The sequence below is a fragment of the Trichosurus vulpecula genome, chromosome 3 (genome assembly GCF_011100635.1).
Source record: "Trichosurus vulpecula isolate mTriVul1 chromosome 3, mTriVul1.pri, whole genome shotgun sequence".
NCBI lineage: Eukaryota > Metazoa > Chordata > Mammalia > Diprotodontia > Phalangeridae > Trichosurus > Trichosurus vulpecula.
Window position 1 is genome coordinate 355821847 of NC_050575.1, and position 14413 is coordinate 355836259.

Here is a 14413-nt window from a genome sequence, read left to right on the forward strand (position 1 = left end):
ATTTAAATTTTTAAAGAAACAAGAGTATCTACATTATTTTGAGGTATCATAATGGAACTTAATGGAAAATTTTTATTTACTCATTTTATCCAGGATTTTTTTTTAACCTGTCATAAGTGTTAAATACAGCTCCTGTGTAGGAATAGCATTGACGCCTAAAAAATGAAGCTGTTTGATTCAGGCAGTTTTAAAATACAGGTTTTCTTATAAACATTGCATTTGGAACATTACTATCAGTGTTCTTACCAAACTGGAGATTTGTAATGTCTAGTTTGGGTTAAAATAAAACAGTGAATTTACTGAATGTAAATACTACTGAGTAATAATACATCTAATGCTTTCAACAAAAAATAAGAGAAACAGATTAGTAGTGTCGCCTTGTTTCTGTTTTGTTTTCAGCGTGTAGACATCTTTAAAAAGAGTTGTGTTTATATAAACTGATCTCTGGAGCAGATTATTCTTGTTTTTCTGTCTTATTGCAGATCAGTATTTGATATTTGGTGCTGAGGAAGGGATATATACCTTGAACCTTAATGAGCTACATGAGACCTCAATGGAACAGGTTAGTCATTTTGTTTTACCTCACTCGAAAAGGCGTTTACCTAGCATCTATGACGTGTCAGGCTTTGTGTTAGGTGCGGAGACTCAGAGAGATCAACAGAACAGTCTTTGCCATCAAGGAGTTGTCATTCTGTCCATAGCTTGGTAGCACGTGTCACCGTCTCAGCTCTGTTGGTTTATCCTTCAAGAACCACGGAGTCACCTCCCTACCATGAGGAGGCGTCAGAGTAGGACTGAATCGGTGGAGAGAGTTTTCTGAGGAAGGAAGGACAAGGTAACAAGGATGCAGGTAAATCGGTTAGACCGAGGAAACATCATGAATACTCCTACTGTTTTCCTACTCACCTGATAGAATTGTCTTGTTTATCATGTCATTGATTTTCTTCCATTATTAAAGTTACTAATTTATGTTTCAGGAAGTTAATAAGAGTAATTCAGCGTTTTAGCTAACTAGTTAAGTTGTTATATACTCTGAAAACTAGTTTTTATGATTGTTTCCTTTGTAGTTTTTTTTAAAAATCTTATTGATATCTTCTATTTTTATATCACTTTCATTTCTTGGTTTAGCTTTCCCTTCTGCAATACACAGTGCCATCACTTAGAGAATAAAAAAGTGAGGGGAAGATGGTTTAGCAAAGCTAATACATTGCTGAGCCTCACAGTATATTCAGTGACCCATACCCATAATCCCCCACTTCTGCAAAGAAGAAAAGTCTGGTCAGTTTTCTCACCTCTTCTCTGGGTCAAAACATGGTCATTATAATTGCACAGCATTTAATAACTTTATGGTTCTTTTGATTTACCTTATTGTTGTCATTGTATTTATTGTTTTCATGGTTCTCCTTATTACTTTGCATCAGTGTGTATATGTCTAACCATGTTTCCTCTGTTCATCATATTTAATGTTTCTTATTGCATAGAAATAGCCCACTGTATTCATATACAACAATCTGTTCAACCATTCCCTAATCAGTGTTGCTAATTCTTTACCCCTACAAAATGTGGTGCTTAAAATAGTGTGTTTTATTTGAGACTTTTCTTTCTATCTTAGACCTCCTCGTTATGCTTAGCAGTGGGCCACAGGCTATGCACTGAGTTAGTTTTTTAGTATAATTTGAGGTTGCTTCCCAGGATTGTTGGGTCAATTCATAGCTTCACCAGCAGTGTTTTAATGTGTTTCTTTCTATAGCTCTTCCAGCATTGACTATTTCTATCTTTTGTAGTCTTACCAATTTTCTATATATGAGGTGATACCTCTAGAGTTCTTTTGATTTGCATTTCTTTTATTAGTGTTTTGAAGCAGGCTTTCATATGGTAGTTAAGAATTTGCAGTTCTTTTGAGAAGGGCTTTGACAACACTTTTTCTACTGGGAATGGGTAGTGGTCCTATATATTTCATCAGTACCTGCTGTATCTTAGATTTCAGATCTTTAGTAGTGCTATTTAATGTCATTTTCTCCACTTCCCTTATCCCTAAATTGATTTTGTTCCAGCAAAAGCTTTTCAATTTCATAATCAAGATGATCTATTTTATGTTTTGTTGTCATCTCTCTTTTTGTTAAGATTTCTCCTCTTAGTCATTGCTCAAAGGTACCTGGTTTGGTTCCTTTTCCTCTCCCCATTGCTTCCTCCTGCAGCTCCTTCTTTCTTCCCTTTCAGGGCCCAGAGAATAGAGTGCTGGGCCTAGCATCAGGAAGACCGGAGTTCACATCTGGCCTCAGACACTTCCTAGCTGGTGACCTTGGGCAAGTCACTTTAACCTGTCCTGCCTCAGTTTCCTCAAATGTAAATGAGATCATAATGGTACCTTACTTCCCAGGGCTGTTATGAGGATTAAATGAAATATTATTGTGTAAAGTGCTTAGCAGCAGGGCCTGGTACCTACCTAAGTGCTTGTTCCTTTTCCCTTCCATTCTTTTCTCTCCCTCTCTTTTTAATATGCAGGTTATGTATTCATTTTTAGCTTACCATGCCACAACGCATAAAATAGTTGGTCTAAACCTAATTTCTGCCCATCTGCTCAAGTTTTACCATCAGCTCTCGTCAAATAAGAGGTTCTTCCCCAGTTTGTTTGTGTTCTCAGATTTACTGAACACTGAGTCAGTTAAGTCATTTCTGATTCTTCTTTAGTCTATTCCATTGATCTACTTTTTGGACGTAATTGAGTTTAAGATGCCTGTTGCATCTTGGAAAGGCAGTTGCAGATGGGAGATTCTCAGTCAGCATAGAGATTGGGTTAGGATGGGAAGATTTGAGAATCATAAGCATAGATGTAGTAATTAAATATATGGGAACTGATGAGATCGCCAGGTGAAATAGTATAGAAGGAGAAGAGAACCCTGAGGGACCCATGCTGTCAGAGAGCATGTTCTGGAAGAAGAGCCAGCAAAGGAGACAGAGAAAGAGCCATCAGATAGATAAGAGGAAAACCAGCAGAGAGTAGGGTTCAGAAAAACGTAGAGAGAAGAGAGGAATTGGATGTCCTCAAGTCTGAAACAGACTTTATATCATTCCACTTCTTTCCACTCATATATTACCGGTTTACTTCAGATCCTCATTGCCATTTGCCTAGATTATTGCAACAGCCTCCTACCTGGTTTCTGGACCTTAAATCTCCTACCACTCCAGTCCATCCTATCCACTACTGCCAAAGTAATTTTCCTTAAGTTGATATCTGATCATGTGACACCTCTGTTTGGCAAACTCCAGTGGCTTCCTTTGCCTCTAGGAGAAAATATAAACTCCTCTGTTTAGCATTTAAAGCTCTACACAAAATTACTGGGTGTTTTTGCTTTCCCTTTTATACTCTGTGACCCAGCCAAACTGGCTTCCCATTTCAATGCCTTTGCTCTGACTGGCTGTCCCCCATGCCTGGAATGTGCTCCCTCCACTCCACCTCAGAGCCCCTTTTCCTTTAAGATGTCGCTCAGGACCATCTTTGGAGAGAAGCCTTTCCTGATGCCCCCAAGTGCCAGTGCCTCCCTCGCAATTACCTTGTATGTATTTTTGTATATATTTGTATTCATTAGCTTGATATTTATGCGGTATTTGTGGTCTCCCACATTATACTATAAGTTCCCTACAAATTGAGATTTTTTTCATTCATTTTACTGCCAGCGCGGCGTCTGGCACACAGTTGTTATTTCCACGATCGAACACACCTGCCCTCTTCCAACTTCAGTTTCTATAGTGTCCCACCTTCCTTTTAGACACCCTCAGAGACATAGAAATTGAAGGCAGTATCAGTAAGCACAGCCAGGAAAACAACATGGACAACTACCGTAGTGTGAATGGGAAAGAAAGAAACAACATACCGTTCAACAACCAGGTGCTCCAAAATTGTCCCTGAAAAGAGAGAGGGAAGGCAGTGCCTGGCACGTAGTAGGTACTTAAATACTTGTTGATTGATTGAGCACTGTTTATTTCCTGCTATGTATTCATTAATCTGAATAGTTAAAAAATTAATTGGTTATAGATGTAGGGTGTTAAAAGTCATAGGCTGTATCTTTTTAAAAAAAATTTGAAGTTGTCTTATTGGTTTGAAAATCTACATTCTCAATATAAAACATTTTTAAGATGTTACATATACAGCACTTCTTAAAATCCATTCATTTTTCTTACCAGCTGTTCCCCGAGATGTACATGGTTATATGTAATGAATAATTGCTTACTGTCAATATCTGGTAAGTATTTTATATTTTAAATTGTTACTTTATTAAAATATTTGAGAAATGGTATTATATTCCTTATTGTATTTGAAGCTTTATTTTACATATACTTTTTTTTCCCCAGGTAAAGCATCCTCAGCTTTATTCCCATAATTTACCAGGACTTTTGATTATGCAAGACAAATGCAAAAGTTACCTGTTGCTATTCCAGCACACAACTCCCTGACCGAATATTGCCCAGGGAGTGTATACAAAGAGGTCATATGTTTGATTAGTTATAGACATAAATGTATTGACTCTTGGAGCCATCTCTGCTCAGGGTGGCCCATCCTAAAGCATCAGACTTTGTGCTCAAAATTCCATGATTTTGATCAAAAGAACTTTTGTATTCTATTTTGCCTTTCCACATTTCTCCCTACACTGACGGTGTCTCATTTTTTTTGATCTTATTTTTCCTTTTCTATTTTCTTGTCTTTCATACAAGTCATTTTTTCTTGTTTTTTTTTTTTTTCCGCTAGCTTTAAAAGTTTTACTCCTTGTTTCACTCCTATTTTTAATCAAAGAAAAATAAAGTACTTATTGACCAATAATTTATGAAAATTTATCATTTCAATGTTTAAAATTGATATTATGTGCTGTAATAATTTCATTAATATGCATAGTCTTCCTGCCAACACAAACACAACCCTTCTGTACCACAGTCCTCAGGATTTCCTGTGGTTAAAAAAATTCTTTAACCCTGTAGCCAGCTCAGTCATGAGCCTTTACAAATTCAGTTCAATTAATAGACATTTAATAGCAAAATGGAAATTGTGAGGTCAGGTGCTAGGAATGCAAAGAAAAAAGAAAAAGCAGTGTCTTGCCTCAAGAAGCTCCGTCTTTCAGGGATGGGGTGGACGTGGGACATACAAGATATACAGAGGTAATTTCCAGCAGGAATGAGGGAAGCACAACTACTGGGGCTGAGGGAAGATGAGGGATTTTGAAAGGAAACTAGAATCTCCAAGAGGTAGAGCTTGAAAAGAAAAAATGTACCAGTAATGAGACATCGCTTTGCAAAGATACAATGCAGATGAATGTCGTGCATAGGGGGAACGGTAAATATGCAGGCATAACTTGATTGAAAGGAGAAAGTAATATAATAGGAAGGGAATCTAAAAAAGTTGGCTTGATCCTGATTGTATAGAGTTTAAGAAAGCCAAATGGCTTCCTTTGTTCCTCGAGGTAAAGGAACCCCTAAAGCTTGTTGAGCAAGGGATTGACGTGGTGAACAATTGTGCTTTTAGAACTCTCCATCGAGCAGCCGCATGAAGGTCAGAGTGGAGGGGGAGAGATATGAGGCAGGGGGACTGAGTTATGAGGCCGGTGATCATCATGTCAGTGAGAAGGGGAGGAAGGTGAGTGATGCTATGGAGATTACATTAGCAGTCTTTGGAATTGCTTGGAAATAGGGGTGAGGAAAGAGAGGCATAGAGATGATTCTGAGGATTCAGTTTAGGTGACTGAAAATAGAGTGGTGTGTCCTTGGGAGAAATCAGGAAAGTTGAGTTTAGAAGGAAGTATATTCCAAACCCTTTTTTGGCATGTTGAATTTTAAGCTGCCTTTGAGAGATCATGGGACCAGCAAGAAGCTAGAAACATTACTGTTTGTTTTCTGCAGACATCTCAAACTCCAAAACTCAAAAGAATCATGTACTTCAATCTAAAGTAATTATGCTTAATCCATAAAAAGAATACAAAACCCCCAATAAAATAAAAATCAAATCACTGTAAATTAATGACAAGGAATTTTAATACTTAAAGCTCCCCTTCCTTGTCATTCTACTTACTATGCCTTCCCAGTGCAATTAGCCCAGGAAACTGAAAGGCTTTTGACTCAGAATCTGGATACCTCCATGGCAGCGACTCAATTTGAATCTTTCTATCCCAAAAACAATAGCAGGCACTAGTTCTGACCAACCATGTGACAGAAAGGAACAATATATAGGAATGAATGGGGCAGTGAGTATAACAGGGAATACCAGAAGAAAACAAGCATCAGGCCTAGAAAAGGGCACTGGAAACCCACTGTTTAGAGCATGAATCCAGGCCCAGCTGACTCATATATTCCATCATGATAATATTAGGGCCACCTAGCAGTTTAGACTCAGGGGGAGCTCTGTGTGGCAGTAGAAGGGAGTGATATCTAAGAGTAAAGAGGATCCCAGAGGCAAATAATGGGGAATATAAGATTGAGTTCAAAAGAATAGAAACCTAATTCTCAAGCAGATAAACCAACAGAAAATATGATAGAAGAATAATAAAACGTCAAGGACAGAAATTGAAGCATATGTGAGAGAGGTGGACTGGCATAGTACAGGGGTTGGCTGTGGCCCAAGGGCCAAATTCAGCCTAGCGCCTCCTTTTGTGCACCCATAGACTAAAATTTACCACTCCCTACTGTGGTAGACCAAGAGCTGACCTCAAGCCAGGAAGATCTAGGTCCCACCTATGACACACATTGGGTTCTGGCACCTGACCAGTCACTTAATCTCTCAGTGCTCTGGGCAACTTTTTAAGATGATAAATGTCAGAGAACACATAGACCTATATTAGTAGAGGGGGAATTCTTCACCTGGGAGTTCCCTGTACCAATGAAATCATAGGTCTAGTCCCTGTCCCTAACTATGATAATTTAAAAGAAAATGAACCAATATCATTCAATGACAAGAAAATCCTGATCATTTCCCAAGAATCATAACTCCAGAAATGTTCAAAATAAAAATTAAATAATTAAAATAAGAAATTTAGGATGAGTTCAAATTAGAAATGAACAGCCCTCAATATAGAATTGTAAAACACAAACAGTAGAATAAGAAAAACTGAATGTATAATATAAAATCTCTCCAAAGAAATAAGCTCTAAGGGGCAGCTAGGTGGCACAATGAGTACTGGCCCTGGAGTCAGGAGGACCTGAGTTCAAATCCAGCCTCAGACACTTGACACACTTACTAGCTGTGTGACCTTGGGCAGGTCACTTAACCTAAATTGCCCTGCCTTCACCCCTCCAAAAAAAAAAAGCTCTAGGAAAGAAAAAAACAAATCTGGAATTTTAAAATGCTGAAGTAGAGAAACTTCGGCGGAAGAGAAGGGAAAGGCATCAACGTTAAAAATAGCATATAAATTCTCTACAAACAACATGACAGATCTTGAAGATAGGATGCAGACAGATAACCTGAGCACTATAGATCTCTCAGAAAAATATGCAAGAGCAAAACTTTTAAAATCTGTGTAGAATATTGCAGGGAACGGTATAAGTAAAATTTTGAATACAAGCATAAAGCATTCATTGAGAAAATCTATGGATCATATCATTGGAAACAACCCACAGTTGAAAGGTAGAAATTTTTAGCAGTTAAGATTAATAATTTCTGTAGCAAAAAACCAATTTTGCAAGCAGGAGAAAAGCCTTCAGCTGTGAAGGAAAGGCAGATTTAAATAATAAACAGGATTCATCCAGATTCTGAGAAATGAGAATGGAAGAACCTTACAAAATGCAAAAAACTCAAACTACAATCCAAAATCATGCATAACGGTCAATTAAGGAGAGGCATTTTAGGCATTCCTAGAACAAATATAAAATGAGCAGATTGTTCAAAGTGCAAATGTCCCCAACAATAGAACTTAAGAAGGGTAACTATGTGCAATTATTATTTTTTAAAGAGTGAAATTCATTTCTCTCATGTTTATGTTATTGTCTTGACAGGGAGACCAGAATAATGAGAGATCATTAAAGGATGAAAAGAGGAATTTAAAAAGTAAGAGAAGGACAAGGTAGAAGAGCTGAATCTGTGCTCCAGGGACTAAATCTACCCTTACTCCCTATAGTTGAATCAGTATGTTTTGTGTAAAAAAATAACAGAATGGAAAATTGGATAAAAGGGGGAAGGGAGGTCAGAAGCAGGGGAGCAGATGATATAAAAATGATGAGATAGTAATTTCTTTAGTCTATCAACAACAGCAACAACAAAAGGAACATAACTTAGTGTGGAGGCAGAGAGCTGACTTGTAAAGCAGGAGGACCCTAGTTCAAATACTTGACTTTGTGACCCTGGGTAAGTCACTTAATCTTATCAATAAGAAGAATACATATATATATATATGAGAAAGAGAATAAAATCAGTAGAGAAAAGTGACTAGAATTGGGGTAGGAGAAGTAGAAGGGTCATTCTTTCGCCTTAAAGGGAAATTAAAGAAACATTACACCTAAGAGGTGAGTGTCTTGAGGATTTTTTTTTCTGGATAACATCCCAATCCAAGAGGTAAAATGTATTACTTCTCAATGGCAACTAAAAGACTACAAAGACCAAATGTAAGATATGTGATCTTAAGAATAGAAAATAATCTTTGTAAGGGCAAAGAACTGGATTAGGCATTTTCAGGGGAAACACTGACGAATCCTGTCCAACAGCACTGCATCTGTCCTACATTGCTGCCCTTATCTAGTGGTATTTTTTATATTGAGGATTTCTGAAAACATGGAGGAAAATGATAATGAAATGACTATATCATTCCTGGGATGGAGTTAAAGCAATCTTCAGAGGGAAAATTATACCTCTGAAAATAAGAGAGTAAATAAAATTAAACAGTAATTTTAAATTAGCTTATTAGATGCACACTACTTATCTTTAGTTCCTTAAAGTGTTCCAAAGCATAAATATGATCATCTAAACCAGGGGTGGGGAACCTGCAGCCTCAAGGCCACGTGTGGCTTTCTGGGTCCTTGGGTGTGGCCTTTTAACTGAGTCCAAGTTTTACAGAACAGATCCTTTTAAGGGGATTTGTTCTGTAAAGGCTGGATTCAAGTAGGCACTTGAGGGTCAATGAGTTCTTCAGGGGAAAATGTAGAAAGTGGGGCGGGGGTGGAATAAAAGAGGAACCAAGACAGAGGCCTGAGAGTAGAACATCCACAGTAAAAAGGTTGGGCATGATGATACCTCCAAAGAACACTGAGACAGTGAAAAACGAGACAGAAGAATGCCATGAAAGCTGAGAGTGAAGTGAATTTCAGGAGGGAAGGGATGGTCTGTAGGGCAAAAGCCATCACCTATCAATAAATATAAAGTGCCTTGTATGTGCCAAACATGATATTTAGCAATAGGGATACAAAGAAAGGCAAAAAATAATTCCCACTCTCAAGGAGCTTATAGACTAATGTAGAAGACAAAATACAATTACATATAAACAAGATGTATAATGGTAAATTGGAACTAATAGAGGGGAGGCACTAGCATAGAAGATGTGATTCTGGCTGGAACTTTAAGGAATACATGAAAGCCAAGAAACAGAGATGAGGAAGGAAAGCATTCCTGGCATGGTGGACAGCCAGTGAAAATGCCCAGAGCCAAGAGATGATGGAGTGTCTTATTCATGGGATAGCCAGGAGGCCATTGTTGCTGAATCAAAGAGTATGTGACAGGGACTAAGGCATAAGAAGACTGGAAAAGGAGGAGGGAGCTAGGTTATAAAGGACTCAAATGCCAAACAGAACATTTTGTATTTGATCCTGGAGACAGAAAGGAGCCCCTGGAGTCTTAATGAATAGGCAGGTGGCATGGTGAGACCTATGCTTTAGGAAGAGGACTTTGACAGTTGAATGGAGGATGACCTGGAGTGGGGAGAGACTTGGGCTTAGCAAACCAACCAGTATCCCATTGCAGTAGTCTAAGTGTGAGGGATTAAAGACTTCACCAGGGTGGTGGCGGGCGGTATCAGAGAAGAGAATGGTGCAAATACAAGAGATGTCATGAAGCTTAGTTGTTCTTAGAACAAGTTGTTGGATGTGGGAAGTAAGAAGACAAGGATGACGCTTGTCAGGCACTGGGCTAGGCATTTAGGATACAAAATGATGCAAAAGACAGTCCCTGCCCTCGAGGAGCTCACAATCCTAGTGGGTGGTGGGATCCTAAATAGGTATTAGGGATGATAGGAAGAGGAGAGTGTGTGGGGGAAAAGATAATGAACTCATTTTTAGACATATTGAGTTTAAGATGTCTCTGAGACACCCAGGGAAGTTAGGGCTAGGTAAGATGATTTGAGAATCATCAGCATAAAGATGATAATTGAAACCATGGGAACTGATAAAGCTACCAAGTAAAATAAGGTAGGGGTGTGTGTGTGTGCGCGCGCGCGTGCGCGTACACGTAAAGAGATAAGGGCCCAGAGCAGAGCCCTTTGGGATACCCCTGGTTGAATGAAGATCCAGCAATCAAGGCTGAGAAGGAACAATCAGACAGATGGGTCAGGGGAGAATGTGGAGAAAGCAATGCCCTGAAACCGTAGAGAAGAGGGTAACAGTGTCCGGGGCTGCAGGAATGAGAATTGAGAAAAAGGACTGTTATGAATTTTGGAGAGAGCAGTTTGTTTGAATTGGGAGATTGAAAACCAGACTAGAGTTAAGAGAGTGAGAAGAAAGGAAGCGGAGGCACTGGTTATAAATGGTGTTCTCAAGGAGAACTATCAAGAGACAACTAGCAGAAATGGGCAGAAAAATCAAGGTAACGGAGAAGTAAGAAAAATCCATTGGCTTTCATAATAAAGAGGCATTAGTAGTCTTAGGAAGGATAGTTTTAGTGGGGTCAGAAACCCCTGAGCAATAGTCCATTGGGCCAATGACACCTAACAAACAGATAAATTTAAACAATAATTTTAAGTTAGTCTCCTACTTGCCCGCCAGATATCTTTAGTTTCTTAAATCATTCCCTTATTACTAGCCTTTAACATTATTTACCAGGATTTCATGCCAATTTAGTTTCCTTTCTTAAAGCTTATTTCCAGAACCATAGCATACATACACAGTTGGGCCACGTAGGTATAAAGAGTCTTGTTCACCAAGATTAGATACAAAGTTTAGATAAAACTGCATTCATTTCTTCATTAAATTGACCATTCACTTGGGAGATATATTGCATACCCAATTATCCATAATTCAGAGTATTATATATGTGTGTGTGAGAGGTACAAGCAAGCTGCATATGTGAAGTGGGAAGAGAATGGAGATATTCCTTAAATTTAATGTGGCTTCAAGGCACTGGTGTCCAGTTCTGTGTGCCATGCATGTGGGAATGTAGAGATTTACAGATCCCCCAGAGGTCAGGAAAAATTCATGCAATCTATGTATATCCTATATCCATTCCACCGGGGCAGGGGGGGATAGGGGAGCAAGAATAAACCAGCTAAAGTCATGTCATCCAAATGAAATTATTTTCTTAGCATGCTGTCAGTAAGCATTTCTCAAACACCACGTGGCAGGTTCTATTGTACTAGGTTCTGGGGATACCCAGATAAAAGCAAAATTGTCCCTTCCCTAAAAGCTTACATTCTAACGTGGGAGACTATGTGCATGCATATATGTATGTGTACATAATGTGAAAGAGGAAAAGGGAAGGGAGCAAGTGTTTATGAGTGCCTGCTATGTGCCAGGCACTGTGCCAAGTGTTTTACCAATCTCATTTCATTTGATGCTCACAGCAGCCTTTTAGAGTAGGTGCTAATGTTATCCCCATTTTGTCCTGAGGAAACTGAGACAAACAGGTTAAGTGATACAGGATGACTTGGGCAGGGGAACCAAGAAAGCCCTCACAGCTACGGGACGCCAGGAAAGGCTTCACTTTGGAGCTAGTGGTTGAACTGAGTCTGAAAGGAAAATTGGAGAGTTGGAGGGGCAGGAATGAGAAGGGAGTGCACAAGACCCTCCATGCAGAGGGGGGAAAGGAGGAGAGAGGGATGGCATGCAGTAGGAAAGGGAGAAGAAGCATCATGAGTGAAGAACAGCAAGAAAAGGAGTGTAGCTGGGTCGTAGAGTATATACATGGGAATAGTGACATGAAATAAGCCCAGAAAGGTAGGTTGAGGCTAAGTTGTAAAGTCCTTGACCCCTCTCACCCCAACAAGTTTATATTTATCTGTCCTAGAAGTTAATAGGACCCATTGGAATTAATACAGTAAGGGGATGATTTGATCAAACTTGCAGCTTAGAATAATCACTTGGAAAGCTATGCGGAGGATGGATTGTATTAGCCATTTCTGTTTATCTTTTAGGAAATTTGCTGTATCTGCAAAAATTCCTGAAACCAAGTGGTGTCAGAAATGTTGTGTTGGTAAGTACTAAAACTACCGGAAAAGGGCCATTCTGTTTTGTCAAGCTGACTAGAGCATTTAATGAGGTTCATTTTTTTATCCTGTGCCAAAAGAATTTAAAAAAAAAATTTGTAGAGGCAGTTCTTGCTACTGGACAGCTCACTAGACCTACAAGAGTTTGGTTGTCCCCCTCAGGACAAAAATCGTTTCTTAGCCACCTATCCTACCTTTGGGGCTATTTGATTCAGTAAATATTTATTAAACACTATATGCAAGGTATTGAGCTAGGCACTGAATATGCAAAGAGAAAATGAAATGGCCCTCAGGAAGCTTACATTCTATTGGTGGGAAACTGAATGTACATAGGTCAGTTATATACAAAGTAAATATGCAGAGAAATTTCTGAGGCGATAGGAAGAGAGACTTTTTGATTAAGAATGGTATTTGATCCATACCTTAAAGGAAGCTAAGGGATTTTGAAGGGTGGCGATGCAATGCTTGGTGCAAGAAACAGCAAGTAGTTCAGTTGGTGTTGAAAATAGAATACAAAAAAGTGATTTGAAATCATTCTGGGAAGATAGATAGGAACTACATTGTGAAGCCCTTTAAGTGACATACAAAGGAATTTTTCATTTATCATAGAGTCAGTAAGGAGCCGCTGAAACTCCTGTAGCAAAAATGTGACATAGTCATACCTGGGCTACCATTTGACAAGAGCAAGAATTGGAGATGTGAAAAGTAGAGAGATTGGTTCCCCTCTTGTAATAGTCCAGGAGAGAGGTGAGGAGGGTCTGAACTAGGTTTGTGGCAATACGAGGAAAGGAAGAATACAGACATTAGATTTTTTTGAGATAGAAACAAAACTTGGCAATGAATTCAAAATAGGGGTAAGGGAGAATGAAGAGTCATGGGTAGCTCTGAGGTTGCAGGCCTAGGTAAATGGAAGGATAGGGGCAGCCCTTCACAGAAATCAGGAAATTAGGAAGAGAGGGGTGGCTCTGGTGTCATATAATCAAAATCAATTTGGACATATTGAGTTTAAGATTCTTTTTGGACATCAAGGTAGAGATATCCAATAGGCTTTGGACAGGTGGAATAGGATTAGAACTTAGCAGGAAGATGCAGGATAAGGAAGATTTCAGCACCATCTGCATAGATAGAATAAACAAACCTATGGCAGCTCACCAAGAGAGAAGGTGTTGAGAAAGAAAAAAGAGAGTCCAGTCCAGAGGCCAAAGACGCACCCATTGTTCTTCCACACAGGAGAAGGAATGGTAAGACAAGGAAAAACCAGGAGAAAACAATATCATGAAAACCTAGGGAGGAGATGAGCATATCATGAGGAAGAGGTTGTCACCAGTGAAAAATCAACAGAAAAGTTAAAAAGGATTAAGGCTAATAAATTTCTGTTGGTTTTAACAATTTTAAACGAACCAAAAAGAACAATTTGTATTTTGTCCCAGAGGCACTGGGAAATCATTGAAGCTTCTTGAGAAAGGGAGAGACATGGTCAGACCCGTGTTTTAGGAATATCATTAGCAGCTGTGTGGATAATGAAAAGACTGAGGACAGGAAAGCCAACCAAGAGGCTATTGCAGTAGTCCAGGGAAAAGATGATGAGGGTTTGAATTAGGATGGTGGTTCTCTGGATGGAAAGAAGGGGATATGTGCAAAAGTTGTGGTATTAGAACTGACAAAATTTGATAACTGATTGGATATTGAAAGCAAAGAGGACTCTTAGGATTGTCAGAAATAGGAGAGTTAGGAAGAGGCTTGCTAGGGCTTGGGCAAAGATAATTCCATTTTGGACTGGTACAGTTTGAGAGGACTGGGGAACATCCAGTTAGACATACAGACATAACCAGCAAGCAGTTTGTCTTACAGACCTGGGGCTCAGGAGGTCTAGAGCTGAATTGGTGGCTTTGGCATCTCAGTGGAGATCATTGAACCCAGGACAACTGTTGACCACCAAGAGGAGGGATGTGGGAAGAAAAGAGAAAACACTCAGGACCGAGACCTGGAATGTATCAATTGTTAGGATAATTCAGCAAAGGATAGAGAAAAGG

The 14413-nt window shown here is 39.1% G+C and overlaps 1 protein-coding gene across 1 annotated transcript in view; it reads left to right on the forward strand.

Annotated features, from left to right (window-relative positions):
* The window catches only part of MAP4K3 (mitogen-activated protein kinase kinase kinase kinase 3), a 213323-nt gene that overhangs the window by 177169 nt on the left and 21741 nt on the right, over positions 1-14413 (forward strand). The window contains 7 exon segments of the mRNA XM_036749371.1: positions 483-562; positions 4186-4193; positions 4195-4253; positions 4364-4390; positions 4393-4443; positions 4446-4473; positions 12309-12367. Of these exon segments, the coding sequence (XP_036605266.1) occupies positions 483-562; positions 4186-4193; positions 4195-4253; positions 4364-4390; positions 4393-4443; positions 4446-4473; positions 12309-12367 (312 nt within the window).